This window comes from Augochlora pura, chromosome 6 (assembly GCF_028453695.1).
Source record: "Augochlora pura isolate Apur16 chromosome 6, APUR_v2.2.1, whole genome shotgun sequence".
NCBI classification, from domain to species: Eukaryota; Metazoa; Arthropoda; class Insecta; order Hymenoptera; family Halictidae; genus Augochlora; species Augochlora pura.
The window spans coordinates 944,680-971,280 of NC_135777.1; the positions used below are offsets into that span (position 1 = coordinate 944,680).

Consider the following 26,601-nt stretch of genomic DNA (forward strand, 5'->3'; position numbering starts at 1 on the left):
ACCCCCCACGACGAATGGATCCATTAAAAAGGCACATTGTTGCAACGCGATCGAATAAAGAAGATTTTTTCCACCGGACGATCAAGAGACGCAAACCTAAACCTTTTGCGCGGTTGGTGGATTTCCAACCTATTGGAAAGCCTAGCCGTCGCTCGCTTATATGCCCCCCAGCCCCCGTCCCCCGCCGCGCGCGAGCGCAAGAAACGCGCGTTAACGCTTCCCAGGGAAGAGGTGAAAAGAGAGAGGGGGAGGAGGGGCCCGCAAAATAAACTTAGGCATGTTTGCCGAGCAATCAAATATATGAGTGGAAAGTCTCGCAGGCGTTATCGATTGGATCGAACTCGGCTGTGTGGCGGCGGCGGCGGCGGAGGCGAAGAGAGGAAAGAGAGAACACACCGAAACGGTGGAGGGGGATGACGACGACGACGACGACGGGGAGATGGCAGAGGAAAGGGGTCGTCGGAGGGTTCGAGACGAAATAGGAACGGGGGAAGATCCACGAAACTATATAGCCCTACACAGCGTCGGTGGCGGAGGGCCGCGGAGCGGTTTGTCCAGTGTTTGTTGTTCGACGTTGTTCAAGGGGCCAAACATAGATTTCGAGCCGGCGAGAAGGACAGGCGCACACGCGCGCGGGTTCTGCCAGTGTGCACACGTACGTGTAGAGACCATGTACCGATGGTGGTCATGCGAGCGTATACGTACACCGAGCCATGCATATGTAGGGTGTACGTCGAGAAGGATATAGGGGTATTTTATTTAATACACACGAAGTACGATGTGTAAATGTGGTATTATATTAAATGATGGATTGTGAGTACAATGTTTCGCGCCGAGGTGGATGCGACCGCTCGCTTCGATCGTTCGTGTTAAACTCTCCGTCTTCAGAGCAGATCGATCCAGCTTCGATGGTTAGAACAAATGACACGCGTTGACCGTTGGAAACGGCAACGCAGTGTCGCTGGACAAGAGGTGCGAGGGGCAACGCGGGCCAGCATGCCAACGGTCCGAGAACGTCGCAGACCCGAAATATAATGTATGTACAATGTTTCACTGCAGTGAACACAAAGTATTATTATGTCCCACTGCAGTGAGCACCGCGACGATAACGGTCCGCTACACATACCTACGTGCTAGACGTGTGTGCGTATGCACGCACATCGGAGAGGGGCGCATACGGACATACGTAAATATATATATGTGCATTCATATACACAGGGTGACCACAATCTGGTAATAGTAAGATTTTTCTACGTCGTCGAGTAAAAACGATAAGAAGGCCAATTTCATTATTTTTTAAATAAAATCACGCATTTCTTGTTGCACTAATTGTTGCAGCTCATTATTTTCTACAGACTGTACTGAGTCACTTGTTGCAAAAAATCATTGGTTTAGAAAGTAATATAATTTTAGTAACATAATTTTAGAATTTTAATTTTAGTAAATTTGAATAATAGTGTTCAAAGTATAATTTCTATTTAATATACAATTTTTTTGGTATAGTTATATGTACAGTATTAGCTATATAGATTCTTTTCTTAGCGTTTAATTTAAATCATAAATTTACACGAATATACGCGAATATACACGAACATACTATAGACCATACGAATATACACGGATATACGAATATATACAGACCCACACGTACATACCCGGCATATAGGCGTACGTACACATAGACAGATCGACGTACGTACACGCGGGGGAGGGGACATAAGCACGCGAACTTTCGAGAAATTCGAGTCTTTTATTTCCGCGCGACCTTACTCTCCCGTCTGGTTCGAAGCGGCGGAGAAAAATCTCGGGAGCCGCGGCGCATCGTCTTCGAGAGATTTCGCTTGCACAAGAAAGAACAGCGGGGGTGGAGCCAGAACACTTTGGAAGCTCGGACAAATTCTTACGATGTCGGTGAGCGACAGGGGTTGAATCGCAAGAAAACCATGTCCGCGAACCCTGCGCCCGATCTCGCTTTCGCCTCCAAGTTTCGACGTTCTTCGCTATTCTTCTCGCCAAATTCCTCGATCGAATATATATAACGTCGAGTCCTACCCTGGGATACTTAGAATAGTTTTTAGTTCCACCGGGGGAAACCGAAATTTATTATGTAACAAACGGGCGAACGAGTTTTATTCGCTGTCGAGCAATTTTTAATTTATTCGTAGAATGACTGATTTTTCTACTATTTAATAATTGTCAAAATTGAGATTACTTGAATAAATACTAAATGTTTAAAAAGGACAGAAAAATGACGGAAAATGTTTAAAAAAGGCAAAGAATGTTTGGCAAGTAATTTTTCCACGGAAACACTGAACCACATACTGTATATTTTAAATAACACTGTACTCTGTATTCTTAAACCCGATAAAAATTCAGTTCACATAACCTCGCATCGGTTCATCCGATTGTCGCATCGTATACGAAATTAAATATACAGCACACCAGAAATATATGAGAAAGTATAATCTGCATTGCTGATATTCGCGGATCGTACTTGAACGCGATGAAATAACCTAAACGATAAATAATACGAAACAATAGAAAGCATCGCATTTTTCTTCATCCGCTCGTGAAAGCTGACCCGCGTGTTTTCCCGTATTTATGAATATGCATTAAATAAAATAAGAATATATGAATATACGAATGCACCGGGTTGGCGCTTGAAAAATAAAAATATCGTTTGAAATCGTCTTTCTTGCCGGTCAGAGCGCCGTTCAACCCTTTGCGCTCGGAGCCATTTTAACCGTAAATGTGTAATAATTTGCCTGGCTTAGAGTATTTTTATTCTATGCAACAAACGTACGAAATTTATTGTTGCGACTCGTAGCAACAATTTTTTCAATCTAAATTCTATTGTTAGAAAAATTATTAAAAATTATATTAATTAAAAATCGTTTTAGCGGTGCCTCAGAGTCACCGCTCGAGTGCAAAGGGTTAACATAATGATTGGTAAGATAAATCGGAGTCCTGGGGAACTGCGAGATTTGAAAAAAGTTCGAGGCTCCTGGAACAGAGATAGGGCAAGGACTTTATCGCGTCATACACGAGGGCAGGTACGAGGAGGGGGGTAAGTGCCCTCTTTTCGCCCCAATTCCCTTCAATCCTGCTCACCGGCCTATCTCGCCTAGGCGCACGGTTATCGAGACTCATTTATATTTCTGAACCCGTTCGCCCGTTCAACATTCGAGAATTCAACAATCGCCCCGATAATTCTGATTAATGCTAAACTATACCGTCGGCGGCCGTTAATATTCTTCCCGCGTTCCGATAAATGCGTTGAATCGCTGATTATTACAATTCGTTGAATTTTATCATGAACCGATCTCGATGCGCACTTTCAAGGCATGGTTATGTTCGAAGAAAAGAAGATCACGTGATCTAACTTCGCGACATAACCTCATTGCTAGACTGCGAATTTTAATTATTAAAATCGTGAATCAGTGTAATACGAAATTGTTAATATATTAAAGGAATTTAACTTATATTTATAACTGATGCAGACAATTTTTATTAACAATCTACTCATTAGAGATTGTAATTACTTCAAATAAACTAATAAGAAAACAGGCTTTCAAATTTGGTTAAAATAGCAAGGTAGAGTTATTCTTTTTGTAAACCAAGTCCAATTATTTGGCCGTGAGGCTGAAAATAAATAAATATAATAATAATATTTATATAAATTTTATTATGTTATAATATTATTTTCTGCAATATTACTAGCATAGATTATGGTAAAATTAGGGAAAAGAGTAACATAAGAGAGAGCAACACGCGTTGCTAGTATTCGGTAAATCGAATAAAATAAATCGAAGCCTAAATGATTTGCGAGAATATTGGGTCCTAAATTCCGAACGGCGCTAAATAGCGGCAGTTTTTCAAGATGGTTCGCACGTCGTTGCGACAATAAACCAGGAGAACGTCGGGCCGGGATCGCCGAGCGGTTTCTCTTACCGGAGAAAACGCGTCGCGTGGTAAACATCTTTTATTAAGTGCATTTTGCGCTCCGGTGGCGCGTCAATTTTTCAAAGCGCCCTCAAGTTCTTTGTCTTCGTGTTCGCCATCTAACTATAACGATAAGCGCGGGCGCGTGGCGGCGAGCAGAGGCGATTAATCGTTCCGTCATCGCCGGGGGGATAATCTGTGAAACCGGGTGACAATGGCGGAAACGGAACTGTACTTTCATCCTTTTTCCGTGGGTTCGCGGAATTAAAATGGTTCCCACTTCTGACGACTGTGTGTGCGCGCGTGTGTGTGTGTCCCGTGAACTTTCGATCGCAAAAACAGACCGAAGAAGTGAGAAATGGAATTTTTATGGTGTCTCGCGAGCACCGCCGGCGATACCGAAATTTATCAAACGACTAATTCGCCTCGCATTTGTCACGAAACCATGATCAATTTGTTGGAGCGTGAATTAACCAAGGTATTTCTCCTTCTTTTTTTCCAGGCTGTGCATTCGTGAAACTTTCGTCGCATCAAGAAGCGCTAGCGGCAATCAATTCCTTACACGGTAGCCAAACTATGCTGGTGAGTATCCTTATATTTTTAATAAACATTTCGCACGTTTTAATGGACAAACTACACCGTGACTGGTAGTTACGACTGTCGTTTATTTAATAACGGTTTAAATATAATGCGTTATTCGACCAATGTTAGGTTATGTCGAATCATGTCAAATTATGTGAGGTTATGTCAGGTTAGTGACAGTGATAAATGGCGTAGGAAGCGCGACCAAGGAACCTAGAAATTGAAAAAAGGTGGTAGAACAGGGCGCGCTGAATTAGCATAGCAAATGGCATAGCAAATGGCGTTGAAAATAATACACGCGATGAAACGGGACGTGGATTCATGGACGGTCGTTCTCCGGAGCAGTTAAAGCGCGGTGAATAGACAGCCGTAGTAATGGCTGTTGTGCTTGTAAATATCCCGCGCCTGCAATCTAATGACTGGCCAAACAGAAATCTGCATAACACTTGGAGAAGTGCGGGGGGAGGGAAGGGGGGGTGTGGGGGTGGGATGGCCGCCTCCTTCTTCTTCGACGAATCCACGCCGCCTCTCCCTCTCTCTCTCTCACCCTTCCGCCTGCCTCTCTGTCAAACCGCCAAACTTTCTCAGCTTAGGGTCGGCCGCCACGAATTCCCAGTTGTAATTGAATTGTCAGTGAGTTCCGTCCAGGATTCCACCTGCTGATTGGCGAAAGTTCCCAAAGCCGCTTCCCGAACTTGACCACACGACATTCCTCTGCCAAACCCCCCCCCCCCCCTCTCTCTCGTCGTTGTTATCGCACGGCAGTCGCTCACTGACTGCCCCGCTGACGTGTCCCGACCTCCGGGCCTTTCGTTTATTAACAATACGTAAGCCATAATTGCTATCGGTCTTTGCGATATATAGAATTTAATTTTTAGATGAACCATCGCGTGAAAGTCTAATTCAACGAAGATGTTACGTTTGTAGAATATTTAAAAAAATATATTATTTACGACATCAGAAAAAATATTTTAACAATTATTACTGTGTTCTGGATTTCATCGTTATCTTATTTATTTTAGGCTTTTTTTTAGGTGATCATTATATAAATTAATAAAAATTGCGTCGGTCTTGTCCGACTTTGAAATTCAATTAGTTGAGAAATAATAGACTACTTATCGCATACTAGTGTGTCCATTGTAAATGTAAAAAACTATTGATACTTGTAAATGTAAAGAAAAACTATTGATACTTGTAAATGCAAAAAAAGCTATTGATACTCATATATGCAGTCGCATTTCAATTATTCCTCTGCATATTCGAAAGTTAGTCAGTTTCCAAAATATCCTAAAACCCTACGGCCACAAGAAGCCATATAAAGTTTGTGTTTTCCCGATTGCGCAACTAGATTGCTTATAATACTAACTCGAGGAAGCCTGAGAGCTTCGATGACCAACCGCAGCAGCAGCAGCTAGAAACCCCGCTACTTTCGGCGCCCTAATTAATTGCCGGTTAATATTCCACAATTTGAAGTTACGGAAGCTCTACAGGCATTTTTAATTATTGGCTCGTTCAACTGAGTAATTGCGGATTCAAAATAAGAAGGAAAATTCAATTGTTTTGCAGAAAAATATAAGTTTATTTAATTAGACGAATGAATTTTGACGCTGCATTTGAAAGAGCTCTGGGACGACTGAAACCGATGCCATAAACGCCTAAGAGACAAGCCTGAATATTTATATAAATATGACTCGTGACTATAACTTGTGGGACAACCTAATAGTATAATTTAGCTCTCCTTTATGATCCGTTCAGAGTTTACTATCGTTATTACCACGGAATTGCTACTTTAATAGTACAAGTTGAAATTATAGTGAAACTTCCATCAACAAGGATGTTTGATATCCACGCCGCCGCCGCCGCCGTCGTCGTCGAGCCGTCGACGTAGGAACAGAGCGCAGGTAGCTCGATCGAAATCAAATTTTCCGATTTATGGCGTTTAAATCCATCGGTGGGATAAAATTGTTGCCGCTGTTACGGCACCTTTAAACTCTCTTCTAACTTGCATAAATAACAGAATTTCATATCTTTTGATATTAAAGCTGGAAGCAACGTTTAAAAAAAAACAAAACACTGTTTTATTGAGCATAGTTCTTATTTAACGCTTAGGACAATCTTTATATGAAGATAGGACCGGCGGTGTGCAAATTTTCAGCGCAGCGTCTCGTATAGTAAGAGTGTCACGGTGGAGAGAGTGCTCGCACCGAAAGGGTTAATTTCCACTGATTTTATTTACGATAACAACGACGCCACCGGGGGGTGCCGAAACGCGCGGGCCGACTCGAAAAAATAAAAGCGCGCGGCGACGGTTACGTGAAATTCTTGCGCACCCGGAAACGGCTGTTACGTCGCCGGTAGATTTTCGTCGCGGCGAGGACGCCGCGCACGGCGCACCGCGCACCGCGTAGCAAAACACTTCTCCCGTAGGTTTGCTTTTATTACGAGACATTTCAGGAGTTTGCAAAGCCGTAGGGTAGCGAAAGCACGGCGGCGGGCGGCGGGCGGTGGACGGGTGGGGTTCACGAGCGTGTCGCGAGGCGTGACAAGAAATGTCACACGCTTCAGAAGGCATAACTACGCGGGCGGCGAGGCCGGCTTGCTCCGCATTCCACCGGGGTGACACATACCGCGAGAGACGGACCAACCCCCCCGCGCGCGAACCTCTCGCAGAAATATTGAGCCCCTGGAGAAATATTGCCTGCTGCGTGACGCGCGCGAACACGCTGTCAATTCGAGTAGCGTAAATCACATTATTCGGCTCAATGAGCTTCCAGCGAAAAAAAAAGAAAGAAAAATCGAGGGGGGGGCAGGGAATTTGCGCGCGCGCGCGCCCCGGCCGCCGGCAATTTTTCACGGTAATAACCCTCGCCCGTCGCCCCCGGTTTAATGATCGATCAGTTGATACCGCGGCCATGATTCCAAAAATTGATCCCCGAATACGCGCGGCAAACGTACGTGGAAAGCCTCCAGAGAAATATTATTCGCCTACAATATAAATGTAAATGCACCGCTTTTCCAATATGGACCGGATTGATTTCGAAAGCGTGTTTGAATAATTTTTTTTAATATTTTTCCGTAGAATTTTCGTGGCCCCGCGATAATGTGGCAACGCGTTCCGATAGTTTGCCGGGAATCCGGATTCTTTTTTAAACGATTAACTCTCGCGGTTTTCAAAGAAATCAGTCACACAATTATTTTACAATTTTTAGTAAGTAAAAATTTAACAGTAATTTTTAGTATTCACGATTTTGATTTCTTTATTAAAAGTAATTATATTTCATTTTTAATTTATATTTCATGATTCGTTAATATTCTAAATTAAATGAAACCTGTTAATTCGATTTAATGTTGCAATTTAAATTTACCTTGAATATTAAAAAGCAATTCTTAGAAATCGATTCCATGGAATAAAATATTGTTTATAATTAATAATAAAAAATTTTATATTATATTTAAGATTCTATAATATTATCATTAATATTTTAAATTAATAATAAAAAATTGTTTATAAAAATAAGTTATTCTTTGATATTCGGCAAGGCGACTGTAACTTTGTGTTATACCAAGAGAGGAGGTAATTGTTTAATTGGAAGAGGATATAAGATATCGTAACACGCTCGATAGAAAGCTATAACTTCATCGTCGAGCACGATATAATTGAAAATGACTTTAACCCCGGTCGCCGTATGGAATGGAGCAATATTTCCCGCTGGTCCGTTGACAAGAACTTACAACTGTAATCCGGGGAAAAATCGGATCGCGATTCTTGTGAAAATATTGCGGGGTACGGCGGTTAAAGCGCGAATATGCTTGCCGGTGTACACGCGTACGCGCCGCGACGTAAATCACATTACACAGTTCATGGATTCCGAGTGTAAAATATATATACAGAAGTTGAATCGTATAAAGCGGGCAGTTCTCCTTCGCCGGGAGAAAAACTGCAGTATTGACAGGCCGAGATATTAACCGCAAAAGTCGGCGGAAAAGTACCGACGCGAAGAATTATTATCCGGGCGGATCCCCGCTAAACCAAACTTTACGAGCCCCGCGCGCCGTATCGGCCCCCGTTCGTCGAGTATCCGAACGTAAAAATTCATCTCTCGCGGAGGATGATTGCGTTACGACGTTTCACATTATTACTAAATATTACCAAAAATTGCTGTTACAAAAACGTAATCGGAATCTCTCTCTTTCTCACACAGAGAATTTAGCAAATTCTATTCTAACCGCCAAGTAATAAATTACAATTTAAACTGATAATTCGTTTGAAGAATCGTTTATTTATTTGAATACTAAAATTATTTATCCGAAGACCGTTCTATCGGGGACCGAACGTACTGTTTTATTAGTTCGGATACGGGAGGCACTACCGCGCATTCCATTTTCACCGGGCATATACTCTCTAATTGTCATTCTGTCATCGCGCGTTCAATCGATCACTGATAGCTAATAAAACGACGGACCGACGTTAATCGTCGTCGGCCGGACCCATTTACGCGTTGAAGCCCGCCGGATCAAATTTACGACACTGTCACGGTCGTTCGCCATTCGTGATTGAAGGCTTTTCATTTAACAATCATCGATGCATTTCATTTAGAGAAAAAAAACGTCTATCGACGGCGCCGATGACTTTAGACATCGCAAACGCCTTCGACTAAACCCTTTCGTTGGAAGCTCTGGCAACGGGTTATTCGACAAATATTATAGAATATTCGATAATAAAATTCCCCACATAGTTAAAACAATTTAATTAATCAAAGCGAAACTAGGAAATTAATATTTATCATAGGGATTGACAATTAGAACTCTTTCGCAACCGAAACATTCTAGTCAAATTCAATTTGTCCAAATATATTACAATTAAAATGAATTTTCAAGAGTGGCCAAAAATTAGAGTCACCCATATTTGGCTGACGCGGCGCTCAACGTGTTAAACAACAAATATCGTGTATTCGTTTCGCATGAAAAAGAGGGAGGTTTATGGGACACCCTAATATTTTGCATTAGTTTGTTACCACTGGCAGTAGACAATTTTTATTTCGCATAAAAATCCGCAGCTTGTACTCTGTGTGTTCTCTATTTCCATCGGAGCTCCGCCGAGATCTTCGACGCAGAGACGCGGGGCACGGTCTCTTCCATTCTTTTCTTCCTCGGGACGAGCCGTGTATTCGATAAGTTGTTCGGCATTCTCGTTATCATGACTTGCCGTCGGAACGACGAGAGCCGGAGCCGTCGAGGTCTCGAAGAAAGCATTTTTAGCCGGGGACGCGCAAGGGGGATATTCTGACCTATAGGCGGAACGTTCCCGGTTCGACAAGAACGCGACTAGAGATTTTCCTCTCTCTCTCTCTCTCTCTCTGTCCGCGCCCCTTGTTCCTTCTCCTTCAGCGTTGGAGAGTCCTTGGAATACTCCGGCGGATCCCTCATATCTCCTAGGCTCCAACGCAATACGCGCATCCCTCGGTTTAACAGGCCTTAATCATCACAAGGACCCCTGCCTCGAGCCGAGCGTTTTCGTCCTGTGGCCGGTTACCGTGTACCCTGGAGCATCTACCTCGCCTCCCTCCCACGGTATATGTATGGTGCCGTCGCGCCACTTAATCGCTCACCCCTTATGCAAGCAAACTCTCTCTCTACGGCGAACGTTTCGCGCAGATACCGGAATAGGGAAAATATTTGGCTGGTTCAGCGTCGGGCGAATCGCGCGCACAGGTGGAAATACCGGTTGGGATTTTACAACCGGTATTCTCGGGATATAGAATCGCTCTTCTTCGACCATCTCTGCGTTCCTGATTTTCTTTTCGATAGCTGTTGATATTTAACCCTTTGACTCTGAGTCACCACTAAAATTGTTACAGCACTTGTTACACATTCCGAAATGATTTTAATGTTATGGAAAATTAAATTTCAGATATTATTGAAATTATAACTGTTGTTATAGGAGTTACAGGATTCAATTGGAATTGAACATAACCTCTTTACCTTATAAAATGGAAATTCTATGCGAGAAAAATTATTTTAGAATTACAGGAAAAATGGCTTCGAGTGCAAGGGGTTAAACTGTATTTCTTCTCTTAATGATTGTTCAAAGTTGAGACTGATAAACTTTGAACGTTTGGGTTGCTTTGCGTTCGGTGTGCTAATTTGTCATGAAATATGGCGATAAGGTAATGGAATCTAACTCGGAACTTTGAAAAAAGTTGTTCGACTTTTATCGAACTTGTCGACTTAGCGTCGAATTGGCAACAAAGCGGTTCCTTTTTTCGTTACTCGGCTGCTCGTCTTTGTAATGCGGTTCCATGCTTTCCTGTCGGCGCGTAAGTGGAAATAAACACGCGTATCGGGAGAGAATGGTATAAAACATTGGAGAGGGGAGAATTGAAGATTGTGACATGTCGGAGGGAGGGGAAAACTGGAGCGAGCGTAGCCAAAACGAATTACCCTTGGGGAGTTGCCGTATCGTCTGTTCGATGTTATAAGAAATGTGCTACCGTCGAAGGATTTCCTACTTCAATTTCAGAAAAAGAGGGTAAGTTAGATTCAATTGCGAGCAGCAATAAACGTATCATATTTTAGCAGGAAGTTTCAAAGAAATCGACGACTCCGGGAACTCTGTGCGCGCTTTGACTTTACGACATGAACCTTTAGAACATGTACCGTTTACCAAGTGCCAACAAAATCACCGATAAAAATCATAACGACCTCAAATAATTATTTCAAGTAATTATAAAATGAAGCAACGCGTTACCTAAGGTAATATTTGAAATTGCGGTATTTTAACCATTTGAACTCGAATGGCGACTCTCAGGCACCACTAGTATTGTTCTTTCACCCTTTAAAATAATTTTTATAGCAACAATGTTTAATTTTAGAAAAATTGTTAAATATGGCACAGTTAGTATGAATAACGAAATTTAATTTGGTATATATATAAAATACACTTCGTCGCTCGAAATAAAAATACTATAAGACGAAAAAATTATTTTAGATTTAGAGCTAAAATCACTTCGAGCGCAAAGGGTTAAAAGTGATCGCAGGTGGGTGAATAACTACGTTATTCGAAACAATATTTAATACGATGTTATTTGAGATATATTGGATTGAAAAAGCGGCGTTAAAAAATATTCCGACTTCGCGTGGACGAGGCGTGGCACGCGAAAGGTCGAGACATCCGAGAGTTTTCGGTAAACCGCAATTTACCGGGTTATTCATCCGCTAACGTGGTTCGTCAATTATTAATGTTCCTTCGATGCCGACGAATCTAGAGACCGGTCTCCTAATGAATGGGCAAACTGCGTGACTTGCTTCCGTTTTTGCGCCCTTGCGAAAGCCAGAGAGAGAGAGAGAGCCGATGCGTCGTCGGCGAAATCTCGTAACGTTCCTGTCAAAATTTCCATAATTCGTTGTGATAATTAAGCGATCTGCATATTACGTTCCCGCGCTCATGTCAGCTTCTCTTTTAAGGGCAAATGGTCCCTGGCACGATCCCGAACTTCCTCTTCTGTGCCCACAATTTCTCCCTGCATTCCGTTATTGGATTAGAGCGTTATAACGAGTAATATTCGCGTAACAGCCTCGTGTCTGGCTGCTCCGGTTCACCCTTTTAGGTCGTCGACGGCGGCGGCGCAACGTGTGATTTCGCGCACGCGGAGAGACAGACGCGTGACACGGAACGGGGAAATCTCTCTCTCTCTCTCTCTCTCTCTCTCTCGTTGATATTGGAAAATTTCGCGATTGTCTTTTTCTATTTTCCTATCCGCGCGCTGATGGACATCGAAACAATTGTCGGACACATCACCGAGCTGTGTATCGAGCGCGCATGAATTTTCCGCGGTTGCCTCTCGCTGTATATTACCGAAGAAAAAGATAGCTAAAAGAAGACTCGTGATCAAGAATTCATAAATGATCTACTAAATATGAATATTATTAATTTCTTTCAAATCGAAGCCAGATTTAAGTCTTCTGTTATCAAATTATAGAAACGAAAGCGAATAAAGACAATACATGAAATAGGAATTGTTTAGCCCTATTAACGAAAGTATTAAACGATAATTAACACAGCGTAAAAGGGATCATAGTGCAATTTCATATGCAAATTTAATGGAATTTTTGAAATGGATATATTTAATTATTACTACAAATTGGGATTAAAGAGAAATTTAGACTATTTCCTGTGCCCATAATTACAACGCGAGAAATTAAAGATAGCACGCGCGCGGCGCTATCTTTTCTCTTTGGCAGCGTACGTACGCCGAAATGAAGAAAGTTCCGCGACGGGAATTCGATTTCTAATCCTTTTGAACGAGCATTGACACGAGCGATTAGATACGCGAACTTTAAAAGTTCGTTAAGCCGTGAAAGGGTAGGACCGTGTGTTGTAGGTGTAGTACGACGTACACCATGGTCGGCACGGAGGGGGAGGGGAGGGGGTTGGCTCTGCAGCCTCGACGGATGTTCCTTTCTCTTCGGGGGGTGGAGGTGGGAGGTGGAAGTGAGCGAAAAGTGGATAGAAGGAAATTGTCTCTGCATTAACGGAGGCTCGGAAACTGCTTCCAACATTTAATTAAAGACATTCCCTGAGTAATTCCCTCGGCGGCCTCGTAATTGCATTGCTTTTATCTTCGGTACAACTGTTACTTGTTTGGCGAGTCTTTCGTATCGGGAGTCAGAACAAGGAGAACTGAATCCCGTGGGCAACGGAAAAGTACGCGGGCCGAAAGAAAGAAAAAAAAGAAAAGGAGAGAAACGGGGGGGCGATCGACCGTGAGACATGGAGGTCCGTCCGATACAATTCCATTCCTCTTCTCCGCGGGAACTGGATGGTTTGTTCTTACCGAACGGTTCTTAATATCCGCTATTATCCCGATTGAATGCAAATTGGAGGAAATTAATGTCGAATCCTTTTTTCGAGCTCTCTTGGCCACCGATGGGAATAGAACGATCGCCGATTACTTCCCTGCGAACTTTCGTTCGCGTTGCTTTTGCGTAGCAAATAAATTTGCGAGCATTGTCCCCGACAATTTTTATGTTAAAGTTTTTATCTTAAAAGTACGCGAAGGAATGTTCTTAACCACTGTTAAGCATTTATCATCTTCTTTGTCTTTGATATTACGTATATTATGATTGTCTATTATATCAGAATAAAAATAATTAAAACAGATAATATTAATAATAATTTAAATGGAGAAGTGTGAAAATTGTATGGAGAAACTAGATTAGTAGAAAAAGATGACTCAGCAGGAATGTTAGTTTAAACGATGAACAATACGTACGTATTTGTTCAGTGATTTTGAACAAACGCGAGCGTCGAATTTTTGCGGATCGGTCCGTTCATTTCGGAACAGCGTGCAAAATTACACGGGCAAGAAGCAATCGGCGTTCCAGCCGGTCCTTGCGGTCGCAGTTGTATCTATTGAAATTACCAGCTGGCGAATTGGCAAGTGTGATGACGCGGGGGTAACAGGAAAGCCTCCAATCGAGTAGGTAATTGCTTCATTCCATTGCCAAGTCTCTGCCGCGCTCTGCAGCGCCGCGCTTCTGCGAACCAACCTCCATCACTTTCAAAGACTCGCAATCTCAAGGGAGGTACACCGACTGTCTCATAATCAATCGCACTTTTATTGCATTTGCATCGCGAGAACACGTGGCATCCGTTCGCAGACAATTATATCGTTCGATTGATTCGTGGAACCAATATTTCACGTTCTACAATACCTCAAAAATCGTAGCTCGATTGTTGCTATTTTCTCGTAGAAATGATTTTTACGGTAAGAAGATGCTTCTTTATTTTTTAATAAAAAATATTTGAATACTCGAAAATAGCTGAAACTATTTTAATACTTTCCAATGCTGATTAAGATGAGAAAGTGTCGCGGAAAAAATATCTGCTCTTCATGTAACATCATTGAGGTTATGTTGTACGTGCTTTCTTTATGTTCGTATTCTAAATTATGTTTAATCGTGACTATTAAGAAACTAAAGTAAATAAAAAGAAAGCAAAATTAAAAACTGTGCAACTCGGTGCACAAATTATGCGACATAAAATTCTCCTGTTAAATAAATAAATAAAATTAAAAAATAAATAGAATTCTCCTGTAACAGTTGTCTAACTGTTAGTATAACTAATAAAGGAAGAGTTAATCATAATGCCTATTTTGGATATTTTTAACGAATTAACGACAATGTAGCGATATCCTTCGATTCTTTTGACATTTACTATATCTATATGTTACGTACCTCGTCAGAAATGCAGAAAATCCCCTGCCTAGTCATTAGGGTATATTTCCGCCCAAATCGCGCGAACCTGCGAGCAAAGCGAGCCATTAACTAGAAAAACGCTTTTATAAAAGCCACGCCGATATGCGGGGCAAGTAGCTTCGTTGGCTGAAACTGGTTCGCTAGGATGATTAAATATTACAAATGCCAAGGTGTGCGCGCGCGACCCTATAGAACGTACACTCGGTGGCGACGCGAAAGGAGACCGACGCGCAAATACGCATATATGGAGAACGACGCACAAATACACACAGAGATAAAGAGCAACGCACAAATACACACAGAGATAAAGAGCAACGCACAAATACACATAGAGATAAAGAGCAACGCACAAATACACGCGGAGATGGAGATACAAAGAGAGAAAGACAGAGAGAGAGAGAGAGAGACAGCTAAGTAGACACGAAACTATGGTATAATAAGACCGCTTTCGTGTCGCGAGTTTTAAAAAAGACAACCTAAACACAGTGCCGTGTACGGGATAAACATAACGAGCCGGAAAGTAGAAGCTTCAAACGTTCTCCCGGCAATATCGCTTGGGGTGGCTTTTTCTTTTCGCGTCTAGTTCAGAACGTTGGATCGGAATTAATGAACCGTAATCCCCCAATAATGAGGCTTCGGCTTCACTGGCTCTGATACGACCTCGGCACCCTTCTTACCCCCACTCCCCCATCCTCATCCCCTCCGGGGGGCATCTCCCTTGGCCTCCGCACCGTCGACCGTGTACATATGTGCGCGGCGCCCGCGTAAATGTCACATACGCTCTACACGACTTAGCGGAGGCCGACACGACGCCGATCGACGCGAGTCGACGCCGAGTCGACGCGACGGTACGCAGGGAGAAGGCCTTCTACGCTTTCGAGGCTGTCGACGCGAGACAAATTATTTTCCTCAACAACGCGCGTCGATGCTTTTCACCGCGTATAACGAGTTGTTCGAGCCTCTCTCTCTCTCTCTCTCGCGCGCAGAGAGAATACAAAACGTCATCTCTCCCTCTTTACGGCCCCGTCCTCTCTCTCTCTCTCTCTCTCCTAGCAACCTGTCGATATTTTTCTCGGCTTTGCGAAGGAGCGACACCGTCGGGGTATATCTTCCTTCTCTCGTTTTTTCGTTGTTGTTTCGCAGCGCGAATTTCTATGTTCGACGATGACCTCGACGCAGGCGACACCTTCCGCGAAACACCGAGGCCTGGAAAATGGGGGGTCGCTGTAACAAACGAGGCGGCTGACAAATTTTCTTGCTCACTGGCTTTTTTCGTCACGGTGGAGAACGCTTGGAAGCCGACGCGCGGCGACGCAGCCAGACAAGACGCGTCACCCGTCGTTCGTTTGTGTTTCCTAGTTTCGTTTTCACTGCGATTGGAGCGCGCAACGCGGTTTCGAGTGAAGGGCTCAACCCTTTCACGCTGCGACGATTTGCACTTATTCGTACTTAATAATTTTCATGAGAGGACCAGACAACGTTTATTACGAAATTGATTCTTGCGATTTATAGCAACAATTTAACTATTCAACAATTTTTTTAAATCTCAACTTTGTTATTATAAAAATTATTATCGAACGCAATAGAATAATTTTAGTGGTGCCTCAGAGTGCAAAGGGTTAATCGCCACGACCGCGTTCGCGAACGTTTATGACCAGAAAATTCCGGGCTAACACGATCCAATACTTGCGTTAAAATTATATAATATTACTATATAAAATATTACGTTAAAATTATATATATTCTATATATAAAATACAACGTTTAAATTACCATCTGCGCGAAATCTGCCCGATATTAAATTTGTTTTCGTAATAGCCGTTTAAGTTCAAGGTATCTCGACTCTTTTTTTAAGGTTCCGCCGGCGAGTGGGCGGAAACAACAGGTACGGAGCTTGGCAGGTACTCTTGATATTAGTTACCGTAACGTGGAAAGTTGTATCCGACCATGAAACCTGCGTAACTTTTACGCCTTGTAAACTGTGCGCGGCCGGATGCTGGTTTCGCGCGGCGCGCCGCGGTTATTCGCGCGTTTCGGTCATATTCGGACCCCGGTTGTAAACGAAACTTCTGATAATCGCTGGCCAAATTCTCTCTCTCTCTCTCTTTTCCTCGAAGAATTCTTTTCCGATCGATATATTAAAATCATTGCAATTTTCTAAGAAGCGTTCTCATTTACAAAAATTTTGAACAAATCAACCAAAAATAAGATATCGCCGACGTTGTTTCTAAAACATGAATTTCGCTGGGACCGCGCAACAGATAAATCAGGGCGGCGCGAACCGTCGTTTAATTTTCCACGCGTGTCCTAAATCCTGTTTTTTAATCCCCGCGCGAAATACCCGCAACATTGTTCGACGCCGGATCGAAGGTAATACCCCGTGTAAAACTAAATTCACAAAACACAGAACGCTTTTGAATTTTGTTTCTTTTGTCCGCCGTTCGTTTTCGAGGGAGCAGGTATCCCCCCAGGTAAAAGTCACCGCGGTTTTTTTTTTCCCCCGTGATATCCAATAAAATGATTGGCGTGTGCCCGTCTATTTTTCATTGTTTCTACTTATTGTAAGCACCGGGCAGATAACATTTCCATTGTTCCCCTCACCCCCTCCGCTGGAAGCAAAGTCTCAGATAAAAGGATTTCGCGCTCCATTCAATTCGGGTTACTTTTGTGCGAGGAATGACGTCATGCACGCCGGTATCATCATAGCCGGCCACGCCCTTGTGTGCTGACACCTAAATTCACGTGTCCGGCGTTAATTCGCGTCGAAGGCTCGCTGAAGAACGGAACTTAGGGCTTATTTACAAGCGACACTTTTTGTGAAATTATAGCGAAATTATACCGATAAAAAGTTCATTCATTCTCAACGCTTCACCGAAAGTCTATTAATATCCTCTCTCCTTAAATCCTACTTTGCAATTGAAAACAAAATTTGGCCCAAAACTCTGTTAAAATTTCAGTCACCGAGTTTCCAACCCAAACTAGATAATTTATCTTTAAATATTAATTGAAAAAAAGCTTTTATGTTTTCGGAAAATCTGAAGTGTTGCTCTTCGATTTTAAATGAATATTAACTGAACTACCGGTAAATAAAGTGTTAATAACTCTTGTAAACTATTGAAAGCTGTTACAGATTCAGCGTTCCTTGGATACATTTATTTTTAAACAAAGGAAGCTTGTCGTTTAACCATCATGCGAGACTAGGACACATTCCGTCGAATTTATGGATCTTGTCAAGAATTTGAAAAGCAGATGAGCTCGAACTTCGCAAATGCGAGTTTTGTGATTTCGGTAACGGGTCCGAAGCACCGCGGAAATAGTAATAACAAAAGCGTTTTTCGTAACGAATGCAATAACTGGGTAGCTCGGCCAGCGCCGGTATCGCTCGCTGCGAAATACGTTCCTGATTAAAATACACGCGCAATCGATGCGAACAATTTTTGGATTCATCCACGCCCGTTTAACAACCGACCGGCATTGGTGAAAACGTTGCGCGTTTTAACGTAATCGTTTCGTTCGCGAATCTGTAAAATAATAACGTACCAAAAAGACAAGCTCGAATTTCCTACGAATTCAAGTCCTAAGCAAAACAGTTTGTTAGGTTATGTCAGGTTATGTTTCGCGTCACACGGCGCGCCACCGTTCAACGCGAACTATTCGCGTTTGCAACAAGACGACAAGAACGGTCCGCAAAATAAATTCCACGCGGAAGAAACAACTTGGAGCCGCGTTACAGAAAAAAAATTTGTTCCCTCGAAATTCCGTTTTTCCAAGGGAATCAAAATTAAATATTTGCGCGAAATACAACGTGTGCAACGCGGCCGAACTCTTGATTAAACGGGAGCGAAATTGAGAGCCGGTTATGCCGCGGATAAAAATAAGTTGAAACATATAGAATAACAGTTTTCTGTAGGAGGCTTCATTTCCGAAAAAAAAGAAATGGAGTTTTGAACGTGTTCCAGTGGAATTTAGCCGAGTGGGCGCGGTGTGTGCTTGACAAATTTTTCAATCGGGCCGCCTCCCCCCCCTCCCGTCCCTGGGAAACAAGGTTCCCAATGGAACAATTTCGTTCCGCATTTTTTACTTATTTCCACATGTAGAATAACCTCCTATCGATTATACAGCGCGTAACCAGTTGGGAGTTACCCGAGCGCGCGCGCGCGCGCGTGTACTCGGCGAAATTTTAAATTCAATTTTTTTTTAAAAAAAAAAACGTGCCGTCAAGCGAAAACAATTTATTGTACGTTTCCCGTTTAGTTTTTCATGCGGAACAAACCCCGTCAACGATTGTATCGTAATTTTACAACGAATAACGGAGATACTAAATTAATTCGAATTTTTTAAAACATTAATAATCATTGATTGAAACATTGACAATTGTTATGATCAACACTTTTTCGATTGCTATGATTTGCTACTGTATGTCTACATTTAGTGTTAGTTTCTTAATATGAATTTAAGTTATTTAATTATAAGTAGAAGTGAAATTAATTACGATAAATTAATATAGAAAATTAAATTGTAATACAATATGCATAGTAAATTTAAATTGCAATAGATTTTTATTCAAGAGAGATATCTGAATATATTATAGATATAGAAGTTTAAACAGAAATCTTGAAAATCTTTTACAGCTGAATATTTTCGCTACTAAACAGTGAAAGAAAAATTAGGTTAAAGGAATGGTGAAAGAAATAACACCTAATCGCATCGCTACTAGAATTTCAGCTAACGCGTCAACAGGTTACGATATTACCGTCCTTATATAAACTCGCGCAGACACCCCAGCATTTGCATTGATGACGCGAATATAATATATTGTCAGAAGCTCAAAAGCTGAGCTTTTCCCTGCAGCCACAATGGCCACTGGCCACCTGTTGCCTTTCCATTTATATTTTAGGTGTGGCGAGACTGTCATCGCCTTACGTGCATATCTCCCTGAACGTCTTAAAAGCTAGATTTTTCCGCGTTCTGAAATGCACGCTGTAATTTTCTTCCTCGAAAGAGGGAGAGAGAGAGAGAGAGGAAATTCTCGTGTAACAGAGATTTTTACGAATCTCCTCTGAAAGTAACTGATGAAACAAAGACATTGTGTCTTTTCTGGATACAATGATAAAAATAACATAGAATAATTTTAATAACCTTAAAATACGAAAACAATTTAATTGCAGACGAAATCCGCTTTATTATTCATTGAATATTGTGCTAATTCATTGAATTGTGCTGAATCAAGTAAAAAATGATTCTGAAGTTGTTCAACGAGTATCATTCAATAAATATAAAACATCATAAAGTCTTTAACAATTAAAAGAATTCACAGGAATACGTCGCACCATTTAGCAAATTAATTTATTAAAATAAACGCATCCGATAATATGCAATTCATTCTATAAAATTGTAAGATAAGCGTGTTCCGTAAAATTGAATGAACGAAATGTTCAATTATACGAACCGAAATATTTTTTAATATTTAATGGATTTACTGAGAACTTTGCGTTCGTAATATAATACTGTCGGAAGCCTTTCAGTTACATTTTCCGCGGACCAAAGACAATTATAAAATTTCGCGGAAGCGTATGAATTTTCAAAGTAGTAGAAACGCGCGGCTCGCCAGGAAAAAATATCCGATTTCAGAAAATGCTGGAGCTTTCGAGTTGGCGACGGTGATCCTATTTGCAACTTGTGCCATTTCGACTCATGGCAATTACAACGCTTCCTTGACTTTATGAAAATGAAAAAGTGAAATGTGTCGAAAATGCTGCTTTATGCGCTCCATATTAACCCTTTGCACTCGAGGCACCACTAAAATTGTTACAGCACGTTTCAATATAATTTTTATATTACGAATAATTAGATTTCAAAAATTATTAAAAGTATAACTATTGTTGCACGAGTTACAAGATTCGATTTTATATGCATAAAATACATTAAAATTATTTTAGAATTACAGTTAAAATGGCTTCGAGTGCAAAGGGTTAAAACTGTCCGTAAACCGACAGTTGCAAACAAAATTACACGGAATTTGTTTCTAAAGCAACCTAGAGGTATTGACTACGAAATCTGAAAAGAAAAAAATTCTAACATTGACAAAGAATAACGAAAGAAATATAAAGCTGTCTACTAGTGCAAATCGAAATTACTTTCTTGCCAACTCAATATTGTATAAGATATAACAAATTGTCGCATTGTAGCAGACGGTGAACGGTCTATTAACGGGAACGATCGATGTTGTGTTGCAGGGTGCGTCATCCAGCTTAGTGGTAAAATTTGCAGATACTGAGAAAGAGAGACAACTAAGACGCATGCAGCAAATGGCCGGGAACATGGGCCTCCTTCACCCTTTTGTCTTCAACCAGTTCGGCGCTTACGGCGCTTATGCTCAGGTGGGTTCACATTACCGTTAATGGTTCTCGCGTTACCACATTACCGTCTGGTTTGCCCTCGTTATCACGAATCACAACCTGTAATAGTTTCTGTCTTGTTAGAAATTATCGGCGACATTCGATAATGCTCCGTTAACGTCGCGCCACGGTAATAGGACACGGAACTCGATGTTTCTCGCGACGTACTATTTCGAACGGCGACCAACTATCTGATTTTCACGTGGCGACACTTTGTTTCTTCTGTATTTCTCATAGTTAACCATTGGGTTTAGTTTTCTAAAGAAACAAAGTCGGTTTGAAGGATATCAAATAGCTTTATAGCCATTTTATAGATCGAAATTTGATCGGTTCAATATTTTTTATTTAAAAATTGTTGAAATTATAAAGTATCGTCCTTCTGAAATAATTGAAGAAATTTCTTAATTGGAATACAAATTGTAATAAAAATAACAAGATGTCTGAACAAATTAAATTTTGCAATTCTTCTCAGACATCTCAGTTTAAAAAATATCGTAAAAACAAATTTGACAGTCTGAAAAATATAAAAAAAAACAAGGAGACATCACTAATACAAAGAAAAAAAAATTATTAGCAAAAATACATAATAATTAAAGTGACAATATCCGAAACGTGAAAACACATAATAATTAAAGTGACAATGTCCGAAACGCGAAAGCATGCGACACGCGACGTTCTCCTTAGCGACTACAGTATAACATTGTTGGATTGATCGATAATAAATTTTTGTTCCCACGCATTCGACATAGAACATCTATTTACAGCAGCAAGCGGCTCTCATGGCTGCTGCGACAGCACAGGGGACGTACATCAACCCGATGGCGGCGTTAGCCACCGGACAATTGCCGCACGCGTTAAATGGTATGCCGAACCCCGTGGTCCCGCCGACTTCCGGTAAGTTCTTTGTGCCCTCGTACAGCATTTCGCCATTTACAGTCGCGAAACGATAGGCTGGCAGCCGGTAACAGGGAACTTCGTTAAAAAGTCGTGCGCGGATCGTGCGCGTTGCGTGTTCGGCGATACCAGCGGTGTACGGTTAAATTTACGCGACATCCGGCGAGGCCTCGCCCATTAAATGAAGAGACAAAGAATGGTTGCGGTCGTAGGAATAGAAACAAAGGCACGGTGAAACTTCAAATTACTGGATCAACAATGACTGATTTATTAATTAATCGAATTCGTTTCAAGTAAATTAACTATATTATATAGCTATATAAAGTAGTAAAAAAAATATATTTTTACAGAACCGATATATTGTCACAGTTCATAAATTTTTCAGATTTTTCAATTTGCTATGCTTCAAGTTAAAAAAAAACAACCGACCGTAAGCTAAAGGAACCTTAAAATAGTTACGAGGTGACCTGACATAACCTGAAAATTTCACCGACTTACCGGTAATTCAGAAACTCGGTTTCCCTGTCAGAGAAGCGAGAACGTACCTGGCTCCCATGAAAATTTAACCGTACACTGTTGTGCTTCGGCGAGCAATAGTCTCGCCGAATGACGCAACAACGTTCGTCTCGGTTGAGGATGGAATCGGCCGATTTCCGGAAAAACATTCGGTGGACGGGGCGAAAGAGAAACGAGAGCCCGGAATCGCGGGCGCACACATATGTACACTTCTGCCGGGCAATTGCTCCGTTTTACCGAGGCAAAACTCTTTCTTTATCTTTCCCCTTTTATCCGGGGCCTCTCTCCGGCTTGTGTTCCTCCGCGAGAGGCTCGCGGCAGGAGCAGGAGCGCGCGGCAGTCCGTTGCCTTATAACCGGCTCGTAAATCAATACAACATTTTCACCGAGCGTGACTCGGGCGAAAGATATTGCCAGTACCGCGAAACTTTATCGAAAACTCGCCGAATGGGAAAGGAGGAAAAGCCAAAAAGCATAGTTCTTTCTTCGCCTCTACGCCTCCTACCTCTCTTTCTCTCTCTCTCTTTTTCTCTGTTCCCCTCACCCTCCGGATTCGCCACGGTTTCCCTATCCCGGTCTCCTCGCTCGTCGAACGCGCACACAAAGTGGAAAAGGGGTTGGAGGGCGGGAATAGTACAGACAAGTAAAGTAAGCACGGAAATCGGCTCTCCGCAAGCGCTCTGATATACGTCGAGTCTCGTCGAGCGAAAGGTAATACCGTTTGATAGGAAAATAATATTTTATTTCTTCTTCGCCTACCTTCCCCCTCCTTTCCTGGCCTCTCTACCACGCCCCCCACCCGCGTGCCGCAGTTTGTCGAGTCGGTGCGCGTTTATTTGCCCGAGATACGTCACCGGGACACGCCATTATCATTTCTATGCGATACGTAACACGTGACCAATGATATTCTGTCCAATTTTGGATTTCAGAGATTTTACGGTTGAAATTAATTAACTATACTATAACTGTATGTCCTTTGAAAGTAATCGATGAGGAAATTATTTGTTACAAGTATTGTATCTTTATTCGCTCGATTGTGAGTTTAATTGGTTTGATCAGTTTGAGGTTACGTTTAACGTACGTTGCATTGCGCAAAGAGATTAATTAACCCTTACATGTCCTTTAGGAGTTTTAGGTATTTTTCAACTATTTTTGTATTACCTGTTTATTCATTAATTGTCTGATTAATATTCTACTATAATTGACTTTGCAGTGTACAAAACAGAAAATACATTTTAACACTAGGTTTACGGGACCCGTCAATTTGACGGATTTCAAACTTTGAAATGAAACACGCAAAAAACCATAGCATTAATCTTAACTATTTTGCGCCGTAAATTCATAATTTCATTAAGAGAGTTTATACACACAATTATTATTTTCTTAAGCTTCCTAAATTTGGAAATTTTTATGTGGTATACCTATCTCTACGGAGCCCGTCAAATTGACGGGTTAGCTGATTACGTAAACAATCCTTATATATTTGCTTCGTTTGTAAAATTATTTCTCCAACAGCAAATATAAGAGTGAACGAAAAGTCTGAGATGCCTCAAACTCATTGTATCTCAATAGTGGATCGATAATGTGATACATATAAAGTAAACTGTTTGGCCTGGGTGGCCCGTTTTGTGTATTCGACGAAATCGATTACCAGAGAGATCCCCGCGTCATTCGAAACTCAAAGCATGCGGCAGACTAAATGTCGTATCGAAAAGATATTCGGTTCATGTGTTGGTTCAATATAACAACACATATAAACAATTTTCAAAGCCGGCGACAGCCGACGTTAGACTGCGGTGGCACGAGCTGGTCTTCAGTATAGTTTTTGCAGTGACAGTGATAAGAAAATTTTTCGAAGACAGTGTGCAAAAGTTCCGGTTATTGTAGTCCCCGCTTATTGTAAGTATTTACAATAGGGTAATTGAATTTGAGCACAGATTTTTTACTTTCGCCGACCACCCTTTTCTAGCAATCATAGCGTGAAAGCGGGGTGTCGCCGGTGGCCCCGATGGCCTCCTTTTTTATAATATTTTAGATTTGGCAGCGATAAACGCGTGGATACTGTATAGAGAGTGTACCGGATCCAAAATATCCAGAAAAGAGTTTATATTTTGTCAAAGTTCAGCCGTTTCAGTTCTGTCACCTTCAACATCAGGAGTCCGAAAAAGTTGTCAAATGGGCTACTGCAATAAAAATAAAAGCAGTAGTTGCTGTATGTATTGCAAGAAGATCGTATGCGAAAAATGCACAAAAAAAATTCAAAACATATGTAAGAAATGTGCTCGATAAAAATGTTCATCCTGTAGCGTTTACATTATTGTTATCATTTCTGTGATAAAAACAGATTTTGACTTATTAATTTTTTATTTTTACATGAAGCCTTATATTGTTCAACTCAGACTTAGTTTGAATAAATTGATTTTTTAAAATAAATACGTATTTTCATCTACCCGTCAATTTGACGGGTGCCGTAGAGATAGGTATATAAGAAACGCCCGTAAATCTAGTGTTAAAGTAACATTTTATTTGAGCCGCGTGCGAGGGTTAATTAATCCTTTGATCCTGACGTTGTTTAAGAAAATATCGTTTGTATATGATAGTTCGCGAAGCTAGCTAAGGCACGTTGTTACAGTAAAATAGGGTTTCAAATTGAGTTGACTTTGGTGAGAGGGCGTATCATTTGTAACAAATAGTTAAAGTATAAAATCAATTTAATTAGGTTTCTTGTTTAGGTTGAAAATTCAACCTAAGTGCCTCAGTTCAAGAAATTCTAAAATTCTAAAAATTTCTATGTATAAATATCGTATATTTTCGAGTAATTTCTTACGTACGATTTGTATATAAAAGTACAATCATTTTACCCAAACTATAGAAAATAGAAACATTACAGTATATTTCCGATCTCGTAATTAAAGTTCTCAAATGCAAAGGGTCAAAAGAATTGCACATCTAAAAATCGCCTAAAGACAGAATTTTCCAAGCAATTGCCCTACATTACGTAACCGGCGCGCAAAACAATTTATTTCGGCCAGCTCCGCGCAGTCCGCAGAGACAACGAATTGCCAGCTATCCCTCTGTTTCTGCCGTGTAATCGCGGCGGCTCATTGAAGTTGATTCGACTAAAGAGCGGATCACAGCAATCCGCGCGCGGCGTCAGCCTGTCACGGAATCGTTATTGGTCCTCCTCCTCCTCCCCCCTTCCGCCCAAGATCGGATCAACATTCCTGCGATCCGCAGAGATCATATGGATCCTCAAACACGGCGCGAGGCACAGGGATCATCCGTAAACCCGGGTCTGACGTCCCACCAATTATACGGTATATACCGTAAATCGGTTGACAGGATGTACAGAGAGGATAGGGCGACTAGCTAAACGTTAGACAGACGCCCGTGAGCATTCCCGGATCCTGGGAGGGTAGGGGGTAGGGGGGTTAGGTGCCGCGCGCCGTGTAGAAGGGTGGACTGGAGGTCGATGTTGTAAGAGCAAGAGGGTAACCGGTGTGTACTGATCAGGTTTGCTCGTAGGTACCGGTACAGGGCAGTCGGTTAACGGCGCGATACCGTCGTTACCGTCGCCAACGATGCCCAATTTCAACATGGCTGCACAAACACCTAACACCGCGACGGGAAGCTCGGATCCAGGTGTCTACACCAACGGGATACCGCAGACCTACCCGGGACGTGAGTATCAACTCAGGCGCAGTGCGCCGCCCCTGCGCAATGCTCGGCCAATCGACGCCGGACTGTATTATTCCTGCGTTTCCGACGATAACCAAGTAACCTCGCCCCGTGTGCTTCGATTCTACCCTTGGCCGACCCCTCCGCGAAAAGTTTGCCTTTTCGAAAAAAATATCTCTCCCCGCGTATATATTTATTTTTCATATATTTATATATATATATCTCGCACATATTTTTCCGTGTACATGCGTACACGCGATTGTAGACGCGAAACTACGAACATTGATTTTTCGATCGCGGTAAACGAAATTTCCCTCGACGTCAATGATAATGGA

The 26,601-nt window shown here is 41.8% G+C and overlaps 1 protein-coding gene and 1 long non-coding RNA gene across 21 annotated transcripts in view; one reads left to right on the forward strand and one right to left on the reverse strand.

The window, feature by feature from the left end:
• Bru3 (CUGBP Elav-like family member bruno 3) overlaps window positions 1-26,601 on the forward strand; it is a 327,799-nt gene that overhangs the window by 282,467 nt on the left and 18,731 nt on the right. For 12 of the 17 annotated variants that reach the window (XM_078184459.1, XM_078184454.1, XM_078184463.1 and 9 more), the window contains 4 exons: window positions 4,445-4,524; window positions 21,018-21,161; window positions 21,929-22,073; window positions 26,102-26,269. In XM_078184459.1, the coding sequence (XP_078040585.1) occupies window positions 4,445-4,524; window positions 21,018-21,161; window positions 21,929-22,073; window positions 26,102-26,269 (537 nt within the window). The remainder of the gene's footprint in view (window positions 1-4,444; window positions 4,525-21,017; window positions 21,162-21,928; window positions 22,074-26,101; window positions 26,270-26,601) is intronic. The other 5 variants (XM_078184453.1, XM_078184448.1, XM_078184455.1 and 2 more) reach the window with 4 other exon arrangements.
• The window catches only part of LOC144471884 (uncharacterized), a 78,616-nt gene that overhangs the window by 27,167 nt on the left and 24,848 nt on the right, over window positions 1-26,601 (reverse strand). Inside the window, exon 3 of one of the 4 annotated variants that reach the window (XR_013494345.1) lies at window positions 14,761-14,827. The exons of 1 other annotated variant lie outside the window; for it this stretch is intronic. This is a non-coding gene — a long non-coding RNA (uncharacterized LOC144471884). Of the gene's footprint in view, window positions 1-14,760; window positions 14,828-15,964; window positions 16,006-26,601 lie in introns of those variants that run through there. 2 more of the 4 variants (XR_013494350.1, XR_013494348.1) reach the window with 2 other exon arrangements.